The sequence below is a fragment of the Phascolarctos cinereus genome, unplaced genomic scaffold, assembly GCF_003287225.1.
Source record: "Phascolarctos cinereus isolate Bilbo 61053 unplaced genomic scaffold, phaCin_HiC Scaffold_1;HRSCAF=81, whole genome shotgun sequence".
Classification (NCBI taxonomy): domain Eukaryota; kingdom Metazoa; phylum Chordata; class Mammalia; order Diprotodontia; family Phascolarctidae; genus Phascolarctos; species Phascolarctos cinereus.
This window is the reverse complement of record NW_027555514.1, coordinates 160,319,658-160,344,604: the sequence shown is the minus strand read 5'-3', so window position 1 is coordinate 160,344,604 and position 24,947 is coordinate 160,319,658. Positions and strand designations below refer to the sequence as shown.

General features: G+C 37.0%; 1 protein-coding gene and 1 pseudogene across 4 annotated transcripts in view; one reads left to right on the top strand and one right to left on the bottom strand.

Annotated features, from left to right (window-relative positions):
* Positions 1-204: 204 nt before the first annotated feature.
* PRPF18 (pre-mRNA processing factor 18) overlaps positions 205-24,947 on the top strand; it is a 64,480-nt gene continuing 39,737 nt past the window's right edge. For 2 of the 4 annotated variants that reach the window (XM_078154732.1, XM_020999707.2), the window contains exons 1-4: positions 205-420; positions 17,111-17,188; positions 17,413-17,439; positions 22,764-22,868. In XM_078154732.1, coding sequence (XP_078010858.1) covers positions 355-420; positions 17,111-17,188; positions 17,413-17,439; positions 22,764-22,868 — 276 coding nt within the window. In that variant the 5' untranslated portion in view covers positions 205-354. The remainder of the gene's footprint in view (positions 421-17,110; positions 17,189-17,412; positions 17,440-22,763; positions 22,869-24,947) is intronic. The other 2 variants (XM_078154730.1, XM_020999709.2) reach the window with 2 other exon arrangements.
* Positions 5,385-7,197, bottom strand: LOC110217335 (GTP-binding protein 10 pseudogene; annotated as a pseudogene).

Genomic DNA, 24,947 nt, shown 5'->3' with positions numbered 1-24,947 from the left:
GTTGGATTAGATGGGCTCCGAGGCACCTTGCAGCTCTAGAGAGATCTATGCTTTTGGCCTATTCACGTGTGATCAATTTAAAGAGCTCTGTGTGATGCCTCTTGGCGCCACCAGGAGGAGCTGCACGCGGAGGCCACGCCATCTCTCCACGTCCTTAGTGCCTTCTTCGCTCTAGCCACTCCCTTCCCCAAGTCGTGCCCGTCAGCTTCCGCCGGAAGTGGCGGTTGTTGACAGTGTTTCTTAGCTCATCGTTGAATTGGGCGCTTGGAGGTCCTTCAGCGGGGTAGCTGAGGCTCTCGGGACGGAGACCCCCCCCCCATCCTGGTGCGGCCGAGCCGAGCCTGCGGCTGGGAGATGGATATCCTCAAATCGGAGATCTCTCGGAAGCGGCAGCTGTTGGAGGACAAGAAGCTGCTGGGGGTGAGACGCGTTCGGGCTTGTGAGGGGGGAATGGGGGAGCAGGGTGGCCGGGGAAGAGCCCCGGCGACCTCCTTCCTCCCCTGGCTCTTCCCCTGAACGGCTTGCGTGGGAAGTGAGCGCAGGAATCCTAGGATCACCCACATCCCTCACAGGAGCAAAGCTTTCGAGCTGGAAGGTGCCTTAGAGGCCAGGTCCAACCTCATTTTACCAGTGAGGAAACTGAGGCTCAAAATAACAGTCATAATTATTATTATAAATAACATTCACATAGCGTTTTGGGGGCTTCTGGACTCCAAGGCCTGCGCTCCATTTGTTGGGTCACCTACCTGTCTTTGATTTGAAACATGCTAGTCCATTACAGAGACGTGACAGACTCAAGTTGGAAAGCAGCATTTGACTTTACAAATATTAATACAAAGAGTTTTTTCTTTTTTAATGGGGTACAGAGTGGGAGGGAGAGGAAAGAGTTTTCTGTTAATTTTTTGAAGAATAGAGTGGTTGGGTGTTACAGATGTGAAAAGTTGTATGTACTTTCAGAGGAGGTCACTATTACTTGTTTTACATAGCTGTTTTACATTGTTGCAAGTAACTACTCTCACGAGGAGGAAGTAATCTGTAAATATTTGTAACGTAATAGAATTTAAAAATTAGGTGGCGTTTTCTCGCCGCTACCATCCACTCCCTCTTCTCCTTGCAGTTTTGGGTCACAGGTGTACTTGGATGCTTCGTGAGCACCTGTTGTCTTATTAGAGCAGAATTAAAATACAAAGTAAAGACCCTAAAACGTATGTGTGGTTTTGGAGTTGAAGGATTCAACTACCTTTTACAGATAGGAGAGCCATCTTCGAAGGGCTATTATCTGCTTCACAGAGTTCTGAAGATCAAAGGAGATAACATCCGAAAAGTGCTTTCCAAACTTCAAAGTGCTATAAAAATACTTATTACTTGCCCCAACTGGTTAGTGCCAAGACCAGAGCTGGGTCTGTCAACTCCCAGCCCAATAAGTATGCTTTGTGTTTATAATGCTTTTGGGAACTGAGTGCTGATTGTGTATACTCTTAGGTGGGGTTGAGAGAAATCATCTTCTGATTAACGTATGTAGCCCAGGGTTCCAACTTCTTTCCCAAACTGAAAGAAAGAAAAAAAAAGTACCTGTATTTGTCTCTTTCATTTTTTCACCTCCCACTCAATTCTCAGTCCAATGAAATCTGACTCCATTCAACTTAAACTTTCTCGGAGTGTACCAAGGACCTCTTAATTGTTAAATCTGCTGGCTTTTTCTCAGCCTTCATCCTTAATGCAATGAAAAGAGCATGATTCTCCGTAAAAATCTTGTGAGTCGCAGCAAGTCACAACCTTCTGGGCTTCAGGTTTTCATCTTTAAAATGAGGGAATTGGGCTAGATGGTCCTTCCAGCCATTGATCTTTGATCTATTATCTGTCTGGAACAACCTGCTGCTTTAGACACTGTTGACCCTCCTTTCTTTCTGTATTATCTCACCTCCCTAGCCCTTTCATGTTTCCATTCAGATCACCCCCAGTCTGTCTGCCTGATCCCTCTTCTCTCTCTTTATACTTTTTTTTATTGATCTGATCACTCCCAACACATAAACCCATCAGTTCCCAAATGATGTCATCCACCTCCACAACTGCTTTCACAACTATCTCCTACTTCTCTTTACTCATGTGAGCACCTTTCTAGTTCAGACCTTTATCACCTTTCACCTGGACTATTGTAATAACATCCTTATTGGTCCTCTCTCCAATCCATCTTCCACACAGTTGCCAAAGTAATCTTTTTAAAACCAAGATTTGACCATGTCACTCTCAAAAGTTTGAGTGATTCTCTATTTATAACTTGAATAAAATGCAAACCACTTTATCAATTGGAGCCCTTTATATTTGGCTCTAGACTTGTTTCATATACTTCCTTCTGTAAGGACTGAAACTGTCTCTGTAGAGATAAAGACTAAATCTGTGATTTCATTTGGTTATAATGCAGAAACATTCTCTGCAGCTTTTGATCTTGGAGAGCATTTTCCAACTTTTAGCCAAACTCAATTACTTACATTTCACTAAACATAACCTTTCATCTTTTGCCTCTTTTCCTTTACCATGGTTTGTCTTGTATCCCTGGATTGCACTATCGTTTAGTGAATCTAAATCTTTTAGAATCCTTAGTAACCTTCAAGATTTCACTCAGGCACTGTTGCTGTAGAGAGGTAGAGACCCCTCAAGGACTGGAGTACAGGACAGGGTAGTCTGGAATGAATTCACAGACTCAAGCATTCTTTAAGTCAAGGTGGCAAAGTTTTATTGTTATGCTATACAGCAGGCAAGGATTCTCAAGGAACCTGCCATGGTGGGCAGAGCTTCTTAAGGAACTTGCAACCTAACAGGAATGATGCTAAAGCTTATATATGAAAAGTGGTGGATTATGTGCCAGGTATGCTAATTAGGTGATAACTTACAACTACATCATTCACTACAGGAAACCATGGAGAGGGAGGGGGAAGAGAGGGTTCCTAAAGGGTATATTTTTGGTCTGTCATGTCTGTAACAAGATAGTTTTAGGAGTTGACGTCTATAGCTTGACCTCTGGATTGTATATGTAACTGTGGGCATCAGTACTTGATAGTTCTGTTGGTACAAGATAGTCATGTTCATACAAGGGAAATTCTACAGAGGTCAGCTTCTTGTGACAGGGAGAGATAGTTTGCCTCACTGGGCCTGCTCATGAATGATTGCCAGAAACAGAGTCCTTGGGCTGGAGGGAAACTGTCAGGGATAGTGTTTCTGAGGCTAGGGAGAAATATGATCTTGGAAGTGGGGTCTGAGTACAAGCACCCAAGCACCCCATCAGCACCACTTCCTACTTGAAGCCCTTTCCCCCTAGTTGTTAATGTTCTCTTCCTCTTCAGATTGTCTTGTAATTATCCATCCACGTATATGTTGTATACCCCCAGTACAATAAATATAAGCACCTTGAGTACAGGGACTGTTTTTCTTTTTGCCTTTTATTACCACTTCCTCATATAGTGCTTTACGAATACTAGGCACTTGATAAATGCTTGTTGTTGAAAAAGGATCTTTTATGTTGGTTTCTCCTGATATAAAAGAAAAGTTTGTGTGCTCATCCCTTCTGGAAAGGCTAAGAATACTTTAGACAGCAGAGAAGAATAGAAAGAGTAATCTTGATATATCTTTTGGATAGAATACAAGATCACATTGCATAAAGTAATCAGGGAAGACTTTTTAATTGTTATTTGATATTTTTACAAGTAATTTAAAGAGAATTATGTCTCTAAAGTTTATAGATTCCCATTTCACTGGGATTGTCAGCATTTTGAAGGATAGTTTTACATTTCATAATGATTTTAGTTTACAAAAATTAGAAAAATGGCCTGACCCTAATAAATCAGTTTCTAAGTACAAATTTTTAGAAATTACAAATCAATAAATAAAAATGCACTCCACATATGGAAAATTGGAAAATACTGATAAGATGGAGAATATTGAAATTAAAGTTTTAAGTTAATGTCTTTCCCTTATCCTCCACTTCTACAAATAAAAATGTGGAGAATTTGGATTCTCAGGTATTGTCTATAAATGTGTACCAAGTAGTCTGTCTTTTCTTACTGTTTGTGAGCCTTTAATTGAATATTCTGTTGTTTTACAGAGGCCTATGCACATTTAGGAGAGAGTAGCATTGAGCACTAATTACCAAGTACCTCCTATGTGCTGAGTACTGTGCTAGGAGAGATACAAAGTCTAAATAATTTATTTAGCCTTTCTTGCCCTCATGGAACTAAGTTGAATTTCAGGATAAGACATAGATATAGGTAACTGTAATATAAAATATAATATGATAAGTATATTTGAGAATTGCAAAATAAAGTGCTACTTGAGGTCCAAGGGGCAAGACTGTTATGATAGGGCCGGTAGTGGAAGGTGACAGATATGAGGGGAGGCGTCCTATGGGGGCATTTCAGGTGGGTTTTCAAAGGTGAGTAGATATTCAGCAAGTATACAGGGGAAGGGAAAACATTAAGCACAGGGAGCTAACTGCCTTAGCAGAATGGTCTTAGGACAGTTTCAAGTGAAAGCTGGATGATCTCTTGTAGAAAAGATACATACAGTCACCTCAGGGGGGACAACAGAGTCTAATTTCAAGGTTCTGTGATTCTTTGACAGTATAGCATTTTTTTCTCCAACTTGGAGTCTTGACCTTTAAAGGTTCAAATGGAGAATTGGGATTACTTGATTCCTCAGGATTACTTTATTAGAATAGCTTACACTCAGCTGCTACATTTTACCCTTATCTTCTTTGCTTTGTCTCCTCTTACATTGATTAGTCAGCAAGTATATATTGAGCACCTGCTATGTGCCTACCCTTACATTAGGTTTTGAGGCTGAAGTTAGATTTGTGGAAACTCAAAGAATTTATATACTCGTTGGCAGAGCTAAATCATTCCCTTTTATTCCCCCCCCTTTGTGTGCCATGGACCCCTTTGACAGTCTGAAGCCTGTAGACCACTTTTCAGAATAATATATTTAAAGAAAAAAACACTAAGAACACTCTTTATTAAAAATATTCTAAATATGTTTTTACAGTCTGAAAAGGCATTGGTAGTGTATAACAGTGGCATGTAACAGGCACTTTAACATTTTCTGACTGATTTGTATTTCATTACATATCTCATTTCTTGAATACCTTAGGAAGAAAATGCTTAATTTATTTTTTGTCACTCCAAACTGCTGACTTTTCTCCACCTACCTGTAAAAAGCAAGGTTCTTAAAGGTGACATGTGAAAAGAACAAAAGAATTTCAGGTACATCCGTAAAAACAGTCAATATCATAGGATCACATATTGAGCAGGAAGGAATCTTTGAGGTCATCTAATTTAATTAATAGCATGAATAACATTTTAATGACATTCAGTTATTTCCATTCTAGCATATTTCTATAAGGGATCAACATGTGATAATTTTGAATTCTGTAAATTTAGCAACTGTTTTTTAGAGAACTTTTCATTTTCCTGATTGGATTGTTCATCTGTGGATAGTCTTAGACAGTTCTTTAATTCTTTGGTTCCTTCTCCTGTCTGTGCAGATATTGAGATGATATGTTGGAACCCCATAGTTTTCCCTGGAATTTCATCTTTTTTAAAGAGATGTGAAAAATCTTTAGGATTATGTAGTTGGTTCACAAGTTCACTGAATTTATCTTTAGCATCCAGTAAATTCATTTTATTAACTGCAAGTAGTGAAGGTTTCATCATAAGGTCTTCTTTGTATAGCTCCAGCTCCTTTGTAAGCAATATTACAGTTTTAAAGGCAAATCTGAATTTAGTTTTTGAAGAAAGCTGAAACCCAGAGACATCAACAACAGAAAGAAGCTGTTTGGTTTGTTCTATATGCTTGAAGAATTTATGTCCCATTCCTTTGTTCATATGTTCTCTTTCTATTAAACCTGGAACATCAGCTACAGATACCTGTTTGAAATCTTTATATGTAATCTTTCCCAAATGAAGTTTTAATGTTGTAAATGCATAATCTGCAATCTTGGGTTTTGCATGGGAAACTTTACTTAGTAAAGAGGATTTTTCCAGCATTTGGAAATCCTATAAGGCCTATGTCAGCTATAAGCTTTAGATAAGATGAGTTATTCTTTTTTGGCCCTTGGATAGCAGGAAATTTGAAAGCAGATCACCCCCAATCCTCCTTTTGCTATCAAAATTCTATCATCCTCTTTATTGAGTTCTTCTATAATTTGGACTCTCTTACCAGTTACTGTAATGCCCACAGGCACAGCTATTTCATCATCCAGGCCTTTCTCTCCCTTTAATGCACTGATTCAACGGTTTGCTCCTTCTCCTGCCCCAAAACGTTTCTGGGGATATTTATCCTTAATTTTTTTTCAGCTCATTCTTTTCTTGGGGACAACCCAGACATCACCACCTTTGCCTCCTTCTCTACCTAATCGAAGGTGACCAATTCCACCAGCTCCTCCTCTTGCAAAGAGTCTTAGATTGTCCATGAAGTTTCCATACTTCCTCAGGAGCAGTGCACCATCATGGAGGTGGAGATCCAGAGATTTGGAGCCTCCTGAGCTGGGAGGCGTGGCTGAGCCTGGTTAGGAGGCGGGTCAAGCTGACAGGCCCTTTCCTGGCCCCGGGACTGCCCAGCCCAGAATATTTTTAAGTGCATAAAGTAAGATACATAGGATTACAAAGGAAATAAATTCTATTAAAATAGTTATCAACATACAAAAAAAGTCCACAGATTCTTAGGTCACAGGTTAAGCACTCCTGCTCTAAGGCATTTAGCCTTACCTATATATCAGTGCCACGTACAGCCTTCATTAGTTATGCTTCACTCTGGCTCTTCAGCTGCTCTGTCTCCTTTTCAGGTCAAACATCACTTACTCTGCCTTTTATGTCATTTCTTGTTTGCTGGTTATTGTCAGTAATGTGCTGCAGCTTATTGATGACTATCATCTATGTCGCTCTCGCTCTTTTGGTTTCTCAGTTGTGATTCTTAAAAAGCTAGTGGTATTCCAGGCGTTGCAACCACTTGACATTCATTACTAGAAGAAATGTTGGTGTTAAAAAGGTGGGGTCTGGTTTCAACGAGACACTTAGGGTTGTGGACAACCACGTGCAGTTTCATAAAAGCAACACAGTGCACACTGTCTTCATCCTTTCTTTGGAATATAGTTTGTCGTCTGTCTAGAGTGTCTACCAAGATGTTTTTACTAATGGACTGATAGGCCATCTAACTGTATATGATACTTTGGACAATAAGAATTTTTCACTTACTTGGTTTTTCCTGAATGGATTGTTAGGCTTCTATGGGTGGCTGTAAATCTCGTTGAAGAGATCTGCAGTATGACCTGATGCAATCAACACAAGGTCACCTGTAGCATCTGGAGGAGCTAATCACTCCTAGGCCTCTTCACTTTGAGCCCTTCACTGGACATCTTCTATTACCATGACAGCTGTCCATTGATATCAGTTAGTAGATTGGCAAATAGAGTTGTCTTTGTTGTTTATCTACCAAGAAATCGTGTGTGGTCTTCTTATGTGCATGGACAAAGCATTGCAGGAGAGCTTTTAAGGTGACATTTTGCCCTACCAAATTGAATCCTTGTTTTTAATAGTGCACAAGCAAAGACATAGTTGCATTATCTGTACCTTTCAGTCAGTTTTGTGAATAAAGATGTATCGTTTGTTAAAATGTACTTATTCCTTTCTCATTTTTTATCAGGGATACCCTGCATATTATCAAAGTTACCTTCCATTGAGGAAGCTGGGTGGCCACAGGATAGAGCACTGGGCACGGAGTTGGGAAAACCTGAGTTCAGATATGGCCTCAGAAGCTTAATAGCTGTGTGACCCTGGGCAAGTCATTTAATCTTTCTTTGCCTCAGTTTCTTCAACTGTAAAATGGGGATAATAACTACACCTACCTTGTAGGTTTGTTGTGAGCATCAAATGAGATATTTCCAAAGCACTTAGCACAATATTTGGCATATAGTATGTACTGTATGGATGTTTATTCCGTTTCTTTCTCCTCCGTACGTTTGTTGTTCAGTCTCAGAAAGATATTTGGATATGGAGAAGTAGGTTGCTAGTTATTTCTGTTCCTTTACTTGCCTTTTTCTAGTAGTAATACCAACTGTGATTTTTCCAGTTATTTGGTATTTTGTATTAGATATATTCAGACTCCGTAGTAAAATCCTCAGAATTGTGTATTATGTTCTTGTATATTTGTTCTGGCCTAACTTTTCTTTTTTGTTTAATGCCATTTTTACTTCCTTGTGCAACACATTGGAGACTGGGATGTTAGAGTGTAAATGTGGTGTTATTAATGGGGAAAATAGTGTGTCGTAGAAATCTTGACAGAAGTTAAAATTCTTTTTATCAGTTAATTGTCCTAATTTTATCTTTTAATACTTTTTGAATGTTATAGTAAAATTGTGTTACGTGCCATCCCTTCTACAAACTCATTTTTCTGTACGTTCAATTCATGATGTCTTAATCGTTTGTTCATTCTTCAAGCATTTATTAAGCACCTATTATGTACCTGCCACTGTGCTGGGTGCTGGTCATAGACAGATAAAAATTAAATGGTGCCTGCCTTTAAGGTTCTTCTAGGCTTCTGGGGGAAATAACATATGCTTACAAAGTTAAATTTAAAAATAACACAAAAAGATTTCTGGGAAGGGTGTTTGTAGTTGGGGGAATTGAGATGGTTTGGAGGGAGGAAGTGGTACTTGAACTGAGGCTTGAAAGAAGTGAGGGATTCTGAAGGTAGAGGTGAGGAGGGAAGTACAGTCCAGGATGGGTCAGCTTATACAAAGACATGGAAATAGGAGGTGGAATTTCGTAGAGGGAGCAGCTAGTTTGCCTAGAATGTCTAGTGTGGGAGTGAGCAAGTGAATGAAGAAATGAAAAAGCATTTAAGTGCATACTATATGTAAAGTACTGTGTTAAGTACTGAGGATTCGTATGGAAAAATAAGACAGCGTGTCCTCAGGGAGCTCACATTTTAATGGGAGAGAAAATACAGGGAAAATTTCAGCTACAAGTCAGATGGAAAGATCCATGGTCTTTACAGCACAGTAGTAAGCCATGTGGCAAAGCACAGATGGTACCTTTGCTGTCTTTCCTGTTCATAAAATCATCAATTTAAGATGCTGATCACTTTGGCAGTGCCAAGGATGTAGAGGGCATTTGCTTTCTTTTCTGGGTCTTCAGTAACTTTTGGTGCAGTACACATAAAAGTAATTTCCAGGCTACATCTCTAAGGAATTTTCTTCTCAGGATAATGGCATTTAGAGCTGGGCTGGAAGCAAGACTGATGGTCTGAGGGTGCTGCCCAGGGCTCTTAGGCTTGCCTGTCATTTGGTGGCATTTGGTTTTTTTGTTTTGTTTTGTTTTTTATTTTTGCAAAAAAAGTTATTTTTTTTAGCATTAATTTTTTAAAATTTTGGGTTCCAAATCATCTCTCTCCCTTCACCCCTCCCCCAACCATTGAGAAGGCAAGCAATCTTCTATATATCATTCATACATGTGAAGTCATACAAAACGTATTTCCCTATTATCCATGTTGCAAAAAAAAAAAGGCAAGAAAAATAAAGTGAGCTTGACACCTCTGGTCTAGAGGATACTGCTGTTCCCAAAATTCTTGGCTTCAGGGTCCTGGGTTATTTCTATTTAGGCCTCCCAGAAAACGGACTAACTTCTGGTTATAAGATGGTGAGAAAGACCAGGGATCTGAGGACTGTCTAGGACACCAACTTAAAACCAGTGTAATCTCTGGTTGGGCCTCCTCCTGCTAAAACCTAAAGCAGTGAACCTCTGGTAGTGACTGCACAAGGAATTGGACCAAGGGGGCCAATGTCAGGGAACTTTGCCACTATTGGCTACTGGAGCAAATATGACTTGATCCCAGTGCCCCAAGTTTTCCTAGTCCAGGTCTGTGAAAAATGAGATGATCTCCTTTCCTTCTCCCTTCCCTCCATGCCATCAGACACCTCAATGGGGGAGTTATGGGATGATAGGGGTAGAATAGTACAACTTTGTCTCATTCTGGATCTGCAGCAAGAGACGATACTTGGGCCTAGCCACGTCGTCTAACATTGCGAAGTGGGGCAATTACTAGCCTTATCTGAAAGTCCTTATCTAAGACTTGAAGCTGTAATTATGGGCAAACAGAAGAAAATTTCTACTACAATGAAGAAATAATATAGATTAAAAGAATTCCAATATAAAATCCCAGAGTAAATAAATAACTTTGAAATAATCACAACTAGAACCTCAGAAAAAGAATGGTTTGGCCATAAAGTCTTCTAGAGTGGGTGGAAGGAATGAAGAATTGACACGGGAATGAAGAATTAACACGAGAATGAAAAAATGCGATTAAAATACGTGGAAAGAGAATAAGCTGTTCAGAGTAAAAATGGATGACTTTTTCCGATTAGTTGAGACCTTGAAAAATAGAGAAAGGTGCAAAGAACTCAGTGACTCCAGAAAACAAGTAATTAGAGAAAAGTCAAAAGACAGAAAATTAAAAGAACTGCCTTGGAGAAAGAATTTAAGAATCATTGGAGTCCTTGAAAAGCATGACCAAACCAAAAACCTGCACTCAGATTTTTTAAAAAAATCATAAAAGAAAACTGCCTAGAACTGTTAGAAGGCAAAGTGAAAATAGAAAGATTCTTTCGGATATATCCTGAAAGAAACCCCAAATTGGACAACATCCAGAAATTTCATAGCCAAAATCCAGTGTTTTTCAGGTTAAAGGAAAAATACTGCAAGGAGCTAAGAGATCAAGTTCCAGTAAACCTGGAAATGTAAACTGAGGGGAAGAACTTGGGAAGCCAGGGTGGTACAGATTTTATAAGAATGGTCAGCTTTCTGCTCCAGGTCCATCAGTTGGCAGCTCATGAAGTAATATTGCTTCATGTCTTCTCCACACTTCTTCATAAGGTTTTGAGAACAAATTTATACTCTAAACTGTTGCTGTTAGTTGTCACCAGGTGTTTGCTGGTTGAGTTTCTAGGCTTTTTTTTTAATCTTGTGGCAGTTGTTTCACTTTGGTTAAACTTTTATGGGGAACGGAGGTTTTTCATGCCTATGTATGTTGCTTTATATGTTTTCTATATTTTGGTATCGATTTAAGTATTTATTTGCATGTCAAGTTAGGTCTCTGTTAATTGAATGCTATATCTTCTCATCTTCATTTGTCTTAATTTGGGATTGATTTTTGACCTTTATGTAATAAGTTTATGTTCTGACTTTACATGGACATCTAATGAAGAAATGATTGTCTCACCAGTAACTATATTTCCTATTAAGATATACTCCATTTCTTTTTTGTGATATTATTTTATGCTTTGTACAGCACCTTTCACCTCTCTTCTTGAAAGTGTTCATAGCATGTAGGAATAAGATTTCTGTATAGTCTATAAGCTTTTGCTCTTGCCTGTTTTTTGATTCTGATCTATGTTTTCCAGTTTATTTTTCACTAACCTTATTTCTGTCCACCTTTGTATTGAAGTTGCTGTGTATTAAATACATATGTATGTATGTATGTGTGCATTTATTTATTACTTGAAAACCAGACCTGTGACTTCATTGGTATAAGGAACTCCCAATGAATCAACTCCCTGTAACAGTGAAGTTTATTACCACCTGCTCTGCAATTTCTAGTTTTAGAGAGTTGCCTAGAGCCCTGAGAGGCCAAATGGCTTTCTCAGAGTAACCGCAAGAAAAGTGTCGGAAATTGGACTTTGAATGCCTGTCTTTCTGGCTCGAAGGCAAGCTGTTTATCATTATGCAATGCAACTTTGTGATGGTGATTTAATTGGAGAGTGTCTTTTCTGAGTTCTTGGCAGGATTTCTGTACCTCTTTACCTTTTGCAAGAGATGTTGGTGCAGTTGTTTTCATAATTTATTTTTCTTGTGATCATTATGAACACTGCAAAAAAAAAGGATTCAAGTCGTGTGCCGTGAAATTATGTTTCTTGGTGCTTTTTCATACATGTAGGCAATATAAATATCCCCATAGCAGGGCTGGGACTGGACTTTAAAACTTGTGTTTTCAGCTCAGCACTCTTTTCATTACACCCGTGAAATCTAGTATCAGAGAAATACTTGATCTACATCACTTCTCTGTAAATAAAGTTAATATTGATGCCCCCTATTTTAAAAGGACAGATGAGCAGACCAAAGTAGGTAGGTGTAAAGATGGGAAGCAGTATACTGAAATTTCTGTCCTCCCATGCCATACTTAGTAGCTTTTCATTAGGAGAAGATATGGTTAGTGTTACTTTAAGTAAAGATTTGCCCGATATTGTTGAAATGAATATTTTTTCATGTTAGAAGATGTCTCTGGGCAGTTATTTAACATATATTTAATGCTATTGAGAAGATCATTGAGACCTTTTCAAAACGTTAAAGTTAGGTGAAGACTGGCTTTTGCTTTGAAGTTATAATCATTTTATGTTACAGTCACTTAGGATTGGTTGCTATCTGCAGCTTTTTTTTTTTTTTTGCTTTTTCACATGATACCCTTGTTTCAAGAGAGGCATTAGCCCATTTCGTATCAAATTTGTTTTCTGCTACCCAGTATTTGTTACTAAGAAGTACTGCCTGGAATAGTCCTATGTATGACTGTAATTTCTTCCTGCTAGGTTTTTGATTGGTCCACTTCAGTATACCTTAAATCATCTGCTTAGATATCCTGCTGTCATTTTTTTGCACATACTGTGTTGAAGCAAGTATTTCTTTGCTGGTAGATTTGCTGAATTTTATGACCTCCTTGTTGATGAGGTCTGATGTAACATAGCTTTATGGTTCAGTGATATAACCATTTCAAGGATCAGAATGGACTGTTTGAGGAAGATTCTAAGTGTCATAGGTATAAGATACAGTTCTATATACTCCATATGATCATAATCATATTAAGTTTATATTGTGCCTTTTATCCAGTTATCCTGGAGAAAACTTCTAACTATTTTAGTAGTTTTTGGATTAGCAATTTAAATTAGATTTTTGTTTCTAACGTAATAGCATAGTACAGTGGAAAAGAACAATGGTTTTGGAGTCAAAGACCAAGTTTCAAATTTTGGTACTACTGCTTATAGTACCTGTGTTACCTTAGGCAAGTCACTTAAACTCTGTGGGTCTTAATTTCCTCATCTTTAAAATGAGGGGTTTAGACCAGACTTTCTCTATGGTTCTTTCCTGCTTTAACTCTTGGTCTTATAATCTTCACTCCTCCAGATGTCAGTTGCACCCAGGAGTTCTAACTTCCTCCCTACTTCTTCCTACCCCCACCTTGTAGGACAAATAGGCTTTTCAAGCAGCAGATCCCCCCAGGCCATACCTAGTATAAGGTCCCTGTCTCCCTTCAAAAACCATCTCTCTTTACTCATGGGAATGTTCATCATTGGAATCTCACCACCCAAGTAAGGCCTCCTTCCTTCCCCCTCCCCACCTCCATCCCTGCCCTGAGTTCATTCTTTACTCTCTCATTCCCTTTTCTCTTTCTGAGACCACAGAGGCCATCTTTCTCTCATTGCTAGCCCTTAATTTGACCCTGGCACATCACATACTCCTCTTTGTTCCCCTGTTCTCCTCTTCTACTTACATGTACCCTCTCATGTTATAATAGAGTTCCACTGATTTACCTATAGGCAAGGGGTCTCCAGGTTCTGTCCATAGTGCATGCACCCTGTCTGTCTCTTTTCACGGCTGTCTCCCAGATTTCTGCCTTTACCTTGTGTCCTTAAGTACATTTAGAAAGAAGTCTCTTTGCTGTCATTGTTGCTTTTGCTATCCTTGGCTGCTGTGTTTATTCATTCCTGCATTTCTTTTGTTTGGATGTTCAAGAAGCAAACAATCTCTTCATTTCTAGTTTTTCTTTCCAAAATATTTGAAATTTCTCTTTGTTATTGAATGGCCATCTTTGCTCATGTATTGGTTAAATTCAGATTTATAGGGTTGGCCCCCCTGGATTAATTCTGAACTCAATTGCTCTTCAGAACACATTATTCCATTCCCTCCTATGTTTTCTAGTGGGTGCATAATAGTCTTGTGTTATTTGAATGTCCTTTCCTTTGTATTTGAAGCTCTTTCTTCTTATTGCTTATAGAACTTATTTCTCAATTGAATTATTATATTTAACAACTATATGTCTTAGAGTTTTACAGCTTTGAGTTTTCTGGAGGCAATCTGTAAATTTTTTCAATTGCTGCTTGCTAAAATTTGCTTAAGCTTTACATAAGACTGGAACTTGTCAACTTAGATATTATGGCTCATTAGTAACTTAAGTCATTGCCTTCATACTTAGATTTTTAATCCTGTTTTCTAAACTTCCTCTTTTGAATTTTCAGGTTTGGGTTTTGTTCCATTTTCCTACAATATGAGTCAGGTGTTTTGCAATGTGTCAAATTTTCAGAGAAGCTACCATCTTCTGAGAAGCTGGTGCTGTATTTCTTGTTCTTTGAGCAAATCCTTTTTTTTTTCTTTTTGGTGAGGCAGTCGGGGTTAAGTGACTTGCCCAGAGTCACACAGCTAGGAAATGTCATGTGTCTGAGGCTGGATTTGAACTTAAGTCCTCCTGACTCTAGGGCCTGTGCTCCATCCATTGCACCACCTAACTGCCCCATGAACAAATCCTTTAACTTGAATAGATTAGGAATGTTATCAAAAGATATTGAGATAATCTGTCAAGATCTGCTATGTGTTTTTGATTGTCAGACATGCAATAGATTTTGAACTGTATATTAGTAATAATTCTGAGCGAGGTTGAACTTGTATACTAGACCATCTCACAAGGGGAACCACATATGGAACCACAGATTTTCATTGGCATTAGATTTGAAAACTCTTTAGTTTTTGCATATTAGGTAGTGTGCTGTCAAATTATTGGTTGACAAATTTAAAGCAGAAAAAAAGAATCTTGGCTAGCATGTCTCTCAAAGATGGTCCTATAATGTGTTCTGCCAATGTGGCATGGTACTCTTAATCATATTGGAGTTTTCTAAGACAATTTATCTTCAAATTTCAATATAGTGCAGGACTTAAGGTTGGCACAGATTTTAAGTAGGGCTTTTTGAATAATTTCATTAGTGTACCTAAAGGCCATACACAAACTGGTTGATAAGATGGAATAATTTTCACTAAAACACAGCCAGTCCACAAGAATTAAATTACCCTGGAGCACAAGATGAATGATAGTATGAGTGTCAAGAAATATGTTGATTAGTTAGTGTCACAGCCCTTTTTATTTAATAGAATAATTATAAGCAGATGATTAAAACAAATAATAAAAAGCATTTTGAAGTATAATTTCACAGGCTATTGGATTGTAGTGAAAAGAACACTAGACTAGGAACCAAGACCTGGTTGTTCTTGGTGTTGCTCCTTAACTTGCTATGTGACTATGGACAAGTCTCTTAATCTCTGTGAATCTCAATCACTTTGTTGTAAAATGGGAGAAATGATACTAGCTACATCTACTTCACAGGTTTTTCTTTGTTAATGTCAAATGAAATATGAAGTGCTTTTAAAAAATATAAAATTCCTTATAAATATTAGGTAGCATAGTACAAAATGGCTTTGGGATTCTGTAGAACTAGGGTCTATTTCTGCATTTCCTGCTAATTTTAATTGCATATCTTTAATCTTTCTGAGCCTTAGATTCCTTATCTGTAAAATTAAGGGATTAGAATAAATTATCTGTTCCTGCTCAGAGATTCTGTAATTGTGTTTTAATAGTACCTATAAGTGATGATAATATAACCAGAATTTAATATTTGTAAAACACTTTTCAAGCATCTCATTTGATTCTTACAGCAACCACCCCCATTTTATAGATAAGGAAACAAGTATAGTAAGGTTAAAGTGAAGGGTCTTAACCCCCACCCCCCCTTTTTTTTTTATCTCAGACCCCTTTAGTAGTTTTGTGAACCTTATGGATCCCCTCTCAGAATATAGTTTTTAAATGCATAAAATAAATAGGATTCCAAAGGAAATCATTATTAGTGATATCTGCTTAGGGAGATCATCCAATGTCAAGGTGGCTGTCAGTTAAGTAGATATTAATAGGTGGATGGTGGATTTCAGTTCTTGCTAGATGATTATTGCTAATGGATAGCCTAAAATCTGTGTAAGAAAATTGAATAGATTCCCTTTAAAAATGCCTCATAAATAGGCATCACCTAGAGTTCCTGCTCATTTTGTCTTTGCCAGCTCAACTGCTATATAAAAATCTTAAGGCATAGGGAGGTGGTCATTTGAATGCGTGGTTAGATTTGGAGCTAGAAGACCTTCATAGTTTTCGTCTTTGGCTCTGCCACTTCCTCATTCAGCATCTCTGGGTCTCATTTTCCTTATCTTTAAAATTAGAAGATTTGGACTAAATGATCCCAAACAGTCCTTTTTAGCTATGAATCTAAGATACTGTGAACAGATGTCTAATAGAAAGAGCTACAGCTAGAAACAGGCCTCACATGTAGTTTCTGTAGAAAAAAAATTAAAGGTAAGTTTGTGGGTAGTATAAAAAGAATTGCTTGTTGTCCATCTCTCTTTTCAGCACCATCAGATTTGAAGAGTATTTCATAACATCAAATTCTATTACAGTACCATTCTAGAAATCTGTAACAAAAAAATATTCCCTAGACATAGTCTGTATTCCCTGCCTACTTTAAGAAATCAAAGGTATTCCAAATGGCAAAAAAGAATTTGGATAATCCCTTGGAGCTCATTGTAATAGGATTTTAACATGTACAACACACGTACCATATGTTATCTATGGCTATGTGAGTTAGTAGGGAATAGTAATTTAAGTATACCATTATGTTTGATCAATCATGAGTCATTTTTGCAAAGGTTATCTTTCAAATAAAACAATATAAAATTAAATCAAAGAAGATGAAATCTGTGAGTTTCATTCTGTTGGCTTCCTTTGTTTCCTGAAGAACACATGCTAACACGCTATTGCATTTTCACACATCAGTACTTTGAAAATTGGTAAAATGTACTTAACTTGCTTGGAATTGATGTAATTGAAGCAGTAGGGACAGTTTTTAAACCTGTGGGATTAATACTTATTGTCATGGGGACAGGAAATGTTGTCTAAGAGTTATATTAACCTATTTACTTCTTTCTAATAGGAAAGTAAGAGATATTTCAAGCGTAGTGAACTTGCCAAAAAGGAAGAGGAGGCTTACTTTGAAAGATGTGGCTACAAGGTATGAATTGTTATTTTTTTTTCCACAGACCTCTAGTTTCATCATGAAGGGACCTCCCATTGAAGAATCTCCCTCTAGCAGTGCACAGCAACTATTATGCAACTTATATAACCTTAAAGAGTTATGTTAAATTGTATATTTATGAGTTTCAAAATGTGTTTGGATTTTTAAAAAATGACAATAAATTGTTGTTCTCTGTTCAATTTGTCATTATTATACATTAGCCTATAAATGAGAAGCCAACTGGAGAGGTATGAGTTTTTGGTGTATGTTTTTTTTTTAAAGCATTTTTAAATGCAGGAAGAACGTGCATGATATTTGGCTTTGGAATTTGTGTTATGGTTTGGCTTTTTGTGAATAGCATGAAGTGGCTTGAAATCAAAGCTTGAATTTTCTTTTTAAAATTTTGCCTTTCTTTCTGTGGACGTAAGTACTGGATCTGACACGGGGCCATGTTAATCTCCTCTGCCACAACCATCACCACTGTCTCCAAATTAACCAAAAGTAAAAATAATGTACTTTAAAAAAAGTTTAAAAATGGATAGACATATTTGTTCTGCTTTTAAACAGATATTTTATAGTATTAATAACTCTATTTGGCCCTGAAGATCCACTGCATGAAAAATGGTGCCACCTAGCATTTATGTGCCTTTGTTTTTAATAAGACAACACATTTCAAGCACTAATCTTAAACTTTCTGCACTTTTGAAACAAATGAGGCTTTGGGAAGGCTTTGTTTATTATATCTCTTAGTAGCATGAAAGAAATTATCTTTAACTTTATCTTGTTGACAGGGTTAGCTTTTATGGAGTTGGGAGGAGTTATGATAAAATTGTCCTGTAAGACTTCCTGTAGCCTTGTCAGTTTTTCTACTAAAAGTTAAAGGATCTTTTGGGAGAATTTCACTTAATCTTCTGTAAGGTTTCAATTTTAGTTATTAAAATGTAGTTACTATTGTGCATGTAGTTTAGGGAGAAAAACTTATGAAAAGCAAGTTTTTATACCAATGTTTTGAAGGCAGCATTTGGAACTCACACAGCTTGTATGTGCATTCAGGTTTTTTTTTTGTAGGTTTGGTGAGAAGGTTGATATTTAAAGAGAAAGTAGTTATGTTCCTAATAGCATCAAATAGAAAACACTATTTGAATTCTGATTTTTTTTAACATGTGTTGATTTCCTTTGTTCTTAGTGTGGGAAATTAAGTAGCAAGTATTGAATTACTTTTTTACTACTTCCAATTTCTCTGATTTAGACTTGATCCAAGGAAGCATTAACTATATATTTAGTCCATTTTCCCATGCCCTTCCAGATCCCTCTGTTCCTTTTTAGCTTAATGAGGTAGGGAATAATATTTTTAAAATAATGGATTCTTTTGCTTAGATAATCTTAGTGATGTGTATTTTATTTGCTTGTGAAGAGAGAGCACTGAAGCAAGATAATTACTGGAAGGATATTGCTTGTAACTTTGAGCTCACTTGACAGAATGTCTCAGATCTTTTCCCCAGAGCTATTAACTGTCATTTTATAATAAAAAGTAAGATTTTTCTTTGCAATTTGTGAATACCTTTTTGGACCTGGGGAATATCTATCTCTATTCCTAACTAGGAAGCACAGGCCTGGCTTTCTAAAGAGCTTTTTATTAATTAAGTAATTAATTTATTTTTTCCTGTTCCTTGTGGAGTTGTTACTTCTGTTCTTATAAATATTATTTCTTTCTTATAAATAGACTCATAAATTTAGAACTGGAAGGATGTCTTCCATCTTGGATGTCTTCAAGGCCAACCCCTTATTTTACACATGAGGAGACTGAGGCCCGGAGAGGTGTAGTAACTTGTCTAAGGTCTAATAGGTAGTAAGTAACAGGATTTGAACCCAAATTCTCTGGTTTCAAATCCAGGCTTGCTACACAGCACTGTTAGATTCATGGCATCCCACTTTATTAACTAGCACACTCTGATCTATACCTTTACTCTACCTCATTCACAACCAGGGATAGTCAAGCCCTTGATCTTATCATTTGTAACTTTCTAATTCCATGATCCAGAACTCTCAGATTCCTCCCTCTGATCGTAGCCTCTTCTCATTCCCTCTCCACTCTCTACCTTATTCCTCCTAAACTTATTTTTCATTCTCTCTCTGACCTGTTACTGTACCCCTGCTTTCCCAGGCCATCATCTCCATCCTCACCTTTCTTTACTCCTTTCCTAGTTTTGACCTTGTCATTGAAACTATTTAACTAGACACTGTTTTCTCTCTTTGAATCTCTTGTCCTTTGTCCTATTTAGACCATCCCAAACCCCAATTTTGGTTATTCCTAGCTTTCACTTTCTCTTCTCTTATTATGTACTATTAAATGCCATTTGAAGAAGTCATACAACCATGCCCTGAGGGTCCACTACTGATTTGTTGTCTCAACCGAGCCTTCATTGCTAAATGGAAATCTCCAGTGTCTCCATTGCATTTCCCCACCGTGCCTTTTCCAAACTTTCTTAAGCCTTTGTGGTCACTTTGTGCAAAGAACCTTACTTCCTACTTTATGGAGAAAATTGAAGCTGTCTGTTACTATGAGCTCCCTCTTTTCTTCCTATTCCATACCTCCAAATCCTTCCACATTGCATCCCATTCCTGCGTCTTTTGTGCTAGTCTCTGACAGACACCACCTTTTTTTTGCCGGACAGATACCACCTTTTTTTTTTTTCCAAGTTAAGCTTTTCAGCTTATACTGTTGATCCTATTTATTCTTCTCTCTCCAGGAGTTGGTCACAGGGATTATATCTTTTCTCATTTTACTTTCTCCTTATATACTGGCCTCTATTCTTTTGTCTATAGATCTGCCTGGATCCCCTCTATCCTTTAAAAAAAATCACTGTGTTATTATCCACTAAAGTCGTCATTTTACCTCTTTTACCTTTCACAGTCAGACTCCTAGAAAGCCGTCTGGACTTACTGTCTTCATTTCCTCACCTGCCATTTACCACTCAATTGAAATTACTTTTCCCAAAATTACCAATAATGTTTTAATTTCTAAATCTTATGGCCTTTTCTTTCTTAAAAAAAGTTTTGTTAATATTCCTTTCTTGTTAAAATGTCATTGTCAATTCCTACTGACACTGTTCCCTCATTCTCTGTCTTTCTGCCACGTACAACATTTGTGTGTAACAAATAATTGTAGTCAGGTAAAACAAATCAACACATTGGCCATGTTTTAGAATATATACTTTTCCCCAGAGCTATAGTCTACTACCTCTGTGCTGAGATTCTCTAGCCTTTTCTCATTCCTCATTCTTTTTGAACTTTCTCCAGCTTTTCACACTATCAGCCACTTCTTCTAGATAGTCTGTCCTCCCTATTTTCCATGTTTTTCTGGCTTTACTGCTTGATTACTAGTCTGACTGTTCATTTTCTGTCTCCTTTGCTGGAGCATAATAGATCTTCTTTCTTGTAAATGTGCCATCTCGAAGGCTTTGTCCTGTTCCTTCCTCTTTCTTTTTCTTTTCGTTTCGTGATCCCGTTACCTTTCTTCTGTAGGAAGTCATTATTCCTATGCATTTAATGTCCCAAATTTATATATACAGCTTCAGACTCTCCTCTGAGCACTAGTTTCACATTAACAACTTCCTAGTAGAAACTTCTACCCAGGTATCTTGTTGGTGTCTTAGACCTAATTCTGTCTAAAATGGATGTACAGTTATCCCTTCCATGTTGCAACTTTCTCCATTGTGGTTTCAGTATATCAAGGGTCAGCGTAAGAAATTAAATGGGAATTTTTTGGAGTTTTGTAGAAGCCACAGATAACACACAAAGGCTAACAGACTACATGGAGCCTCTAACCAGATACTTAATCTAAATTACAGTAAGGTACTGTAAACATCCCATAAAAGAAAAAGAAAAAATTGAGACTTCTTTTCTGGTACAAAGGGAGGGCCAAAAAATTTTATGCAGATTTTCCAGAGAGCCCAGACACTGTATCCCTAACCCCGGTGATGTGGAAGAGATAACTGTATTCACATGCCTTAAGTTTGTACCTCCTCCAAACTTCACTTAAACTCATTCTTCCAATAGTTGGGGTTTACACTTTGAGATGTCCTTGAGTTTCCTCTCTCCTTCACCTCCCATACATAATTGGCTGCCATATCTTGTTGATTCTATCTTGACAATATCTCTTGTAACCACTCGTCCCCTTTTCTCCACTTAAACAGCCACTATCTTAGTTAAGTAGTTCGTTGCCTTTTACATGGATATTGCAATAGTTTGTATCCTAGTTTGTGTCCCTACCTCCAGTCTTTCTATCTCTAATCCATTTTCCATACAACTGCTAAAATAATATTCTTCTTTTCACAGGTCTAATTATATCACTGGCCCTGCTCAAAAATCTTTATTGGCTCCCTATTTCCGCTAAGATAAGATATTAACTCCATCTTGGCATTTAAAGACCTTCACAATTTGGCTCCACCTAAACTTTCCTCCTTTGTGAAAAAGGTGTAGACTCCATCCATATTTTTAAGCTCAGTTTTCCAAAACTGTACTTTGGAAAAGGAACTCTAATCTGGGAAAGGATTTTCCTTAAAAATTTAGAGGAAGATTATCTACTTATGTGACATGAATAAATTAGCATTTTTAATAACCATTCTGTTAATATTCTCTAGAATAGTTGAATGTTTATGTGAAACAGATCTACAAACTCATGGACCTTTCTCCAGATGTGTCCTCTATGGTCTCTATGTATTTGGTACAGTTGGACATAATTTTGTTAAAAAGTAAAAAATGTTGGATTTAGTGGCTTCACCAGCCGCTGACTGCTATAGAGCTTTTGTCTTTCTTTATTCTTTAGCATGAGGCCGGAATAAGGTAAAAATATATTAGGGATGACGGTGAGTCCTTTCTCTGTTTGTTGGATTGTATATATGTAACAACAGAAATAGGACAGTTGATCACCTTACAAGAGCACTTCCTTTCTTCCTTCCTTCCTTCCTTCCTTCCTTCCTTCCTTCCTTCCTTCCTTCCTCCTTCCTTCCTTCCTTCCTTCCTTCCTTCCTTCCCTCCCTCCCTTCCTCCCTCCCTATTTCCACAATTGGTGTTAAGTGACTTGCCCAGGGTCACTAGTAAGTGTCAATGGTCTGAGGCCAGATTTGAACTCAGGTCTTTCCAACTCCAAGGCTGGTGCCCTATCCACTGCACCACCTCCCTGTCCCCAATTAATTTGTTCTTTAGAGTATTTGACTGGAACAGATCTTTCTAAAATTGTATTTTGGAAAAAATAGCTTATGCATAAAGTCCAAATTTTATAGCTTTTTTCATTTTTTTTGTTTGGGCGGCTGTTATGTGTACTCTTCTGTATCATGAATGCCTTCTATGCGTGTGTAGTCTTTGTAATTTCACCTAGGTTGATAAATTTGATAATATTTTTACCATGAAGCACTTAGAAGCATGTGCATTTTCTGACTCAGAAGAGCATTTGGAAAGAAAAAAAAAACTTGGTATTTTTATTGAGATTTCAATTTCATGAGCAATTAAACTGATAAAAGAATAAGTATTAACTATAGAATACTATGTAAGCTGAATTTCTTTTGCTTAGGTACAGCCAAAAGAAGAAGATCAGAAACCATTAACTTCATCCAATCCAGTATTAGAACTAGAACTGGCAGAGGAAAAATTGCCCATGACTCTTTCAAGGCAAGAGGTAAGATTGGGTGTTAATTGGTAGTAAAATATACATATGTTTTAATGTTTCTTTTCTGTGCTTGTATTTATCTTAAGCTTAAATCACCAGTTTGGCTTTCAAGAATGGTGAATTTTTAAGCTGCAACAACTACTGAAGACCCACTAAGCCATAGGGTTGCAGTCTGGGTTGGTAAAGGGGAGGGGAGGAATGATCATCAAAATTACAGGTCCTTAAGTTTTCAAGATTAATTAATTGGTTTTCCTTCTTGATACCATTGTCTGAACTCTTTCATATGAAAAATGAATAGTTACAGTTTTAGTCTCATTCTGAAAATTGAGTACAACTTTCTGATTTGTGTGTAAGTTGCTTGAGTCCAAACATTTACAAAATTATATTCAAATGATAATAATTCACGTTTGTGAAATAGCTTTTGATTTATAAAGCACTTTTCTTACAATAACCCTGTGGGAATAGTTAGTCTAAGTATTAGTCTCATTTAACAACTGAAGAAACTGAAGTTCAGAAGAAGGTTAAATGACATCTCAGAATCAGAGAGCTATTAAGGATTGGGATCAGAACTTAAATTTAAGACTTTTGTTTCTGAGGGCAATACAATGTTCTTTCTGTTATACTAAATATTTTGTATTTACTTTCCTATCTACTCAGCTGCTTCTTTAACTCCTATGCCTTTACCTATCTACTCTTCTGATATTCTTTTATGAATGCTTGTTTTGTGTACTTTTGTATTTGTCACCCTATATACATGCATGTGCATGTATGTATCTGTATTGCTCTTTTTTTCTCAGACTTGAAACAACCAAGTTCTACCTGCCTCCTTTATAGCCTTATCCCCTATACTCTGACCCCAGTACTCTTATCTTGTTAAATCAATGACAGTCTTTTATTGACAGTTTTAGTTTGATTTTTTGATTGATGAACCATCATATTTGTAGGAATTTAGTTGTTTTGTTTCCATATATTTTTTAGAAAATTGAAATATCATTTTGGCATAAAAATCAATTGCTTGGAATTTCTCTCCCCATATAGTTATCATTAAGATTTAATCATCATTATAGTTATCATTTGGAAATCCAAAAATCAGGCTGTACTGGATATTTGATAGAATGTAGAGGAAACTATAGTACCTAACCTTACAGAATGTAACTCAAGGATTTGGTATGGGGCTAGGAACCCAGAGTTTGGAGTTTTGGTGTGGTGTGTTACGTTACATAATGTTTATGTTCTAATTAGTGAAAGGAGCACTGAATAAGTAGCTAGGGTCTCATGTACTATAACTAATATCCTGTGCGTCCTTGGCTAAGTTTGCTATTTAGTATTGAAATTTCTGTCTGCATGAAATTAGAATAATTGCAACATACTAGGGCTGAAAGGAATCTGGAGGATTGTGGGTGGATATTTTTATTTATTTTTAAATTAAACTTTATTTTTTCAGTTATCAAGCCTTTGTCTTTCTTCCCTCAAATGAGAGAAAAAGAAAATCTTTGTAACAAATATGCACAGTCAAGGAAAACATTCTTATGTTGGCCATGTCAAAAAATATTTTATATATTTAGACCATCGCTTCTCTTATCCAGGGGTTGATAGCTTGTTTCATTATGAGTCCTTAGGAATTGTGGCTGATCATTGTGTTGATCAGAGTTTCTGTGCCTTTCAGAGCTGTTTGTCTTTTTTTTGTGTGTGTAAATTATTCTCCTGGTTCTTGTAACTTTGCTTTGCCTCAGTTCATACAGATCTTCTGAAGTTTTTCTGAAAACATCTTTCATCATTTCTTATAGCAAAATTTTTATTATATTTATATATCATAATTTGCTCAGCCATTGCCCAATTGATAGGTAGCTCTTTAGTTTCCAGTTTATTGCCACTACAAAAAAAATGGTTATAAATATTTTTATATAAATAGAACCTTTTCTATTGTGTCTTTCTGGGGCATAGTCCTCTATTTGTTAGTATCCACTGTAGTGGTATCAGTAGGTCAAAATATATGCACAGTTTAATTATGTTTTGGGCATATTTCCAAATTGCTTTTCAGAAGGACTAGACCACTTCACACCTCCACGAACAGTACATCAATGTCAT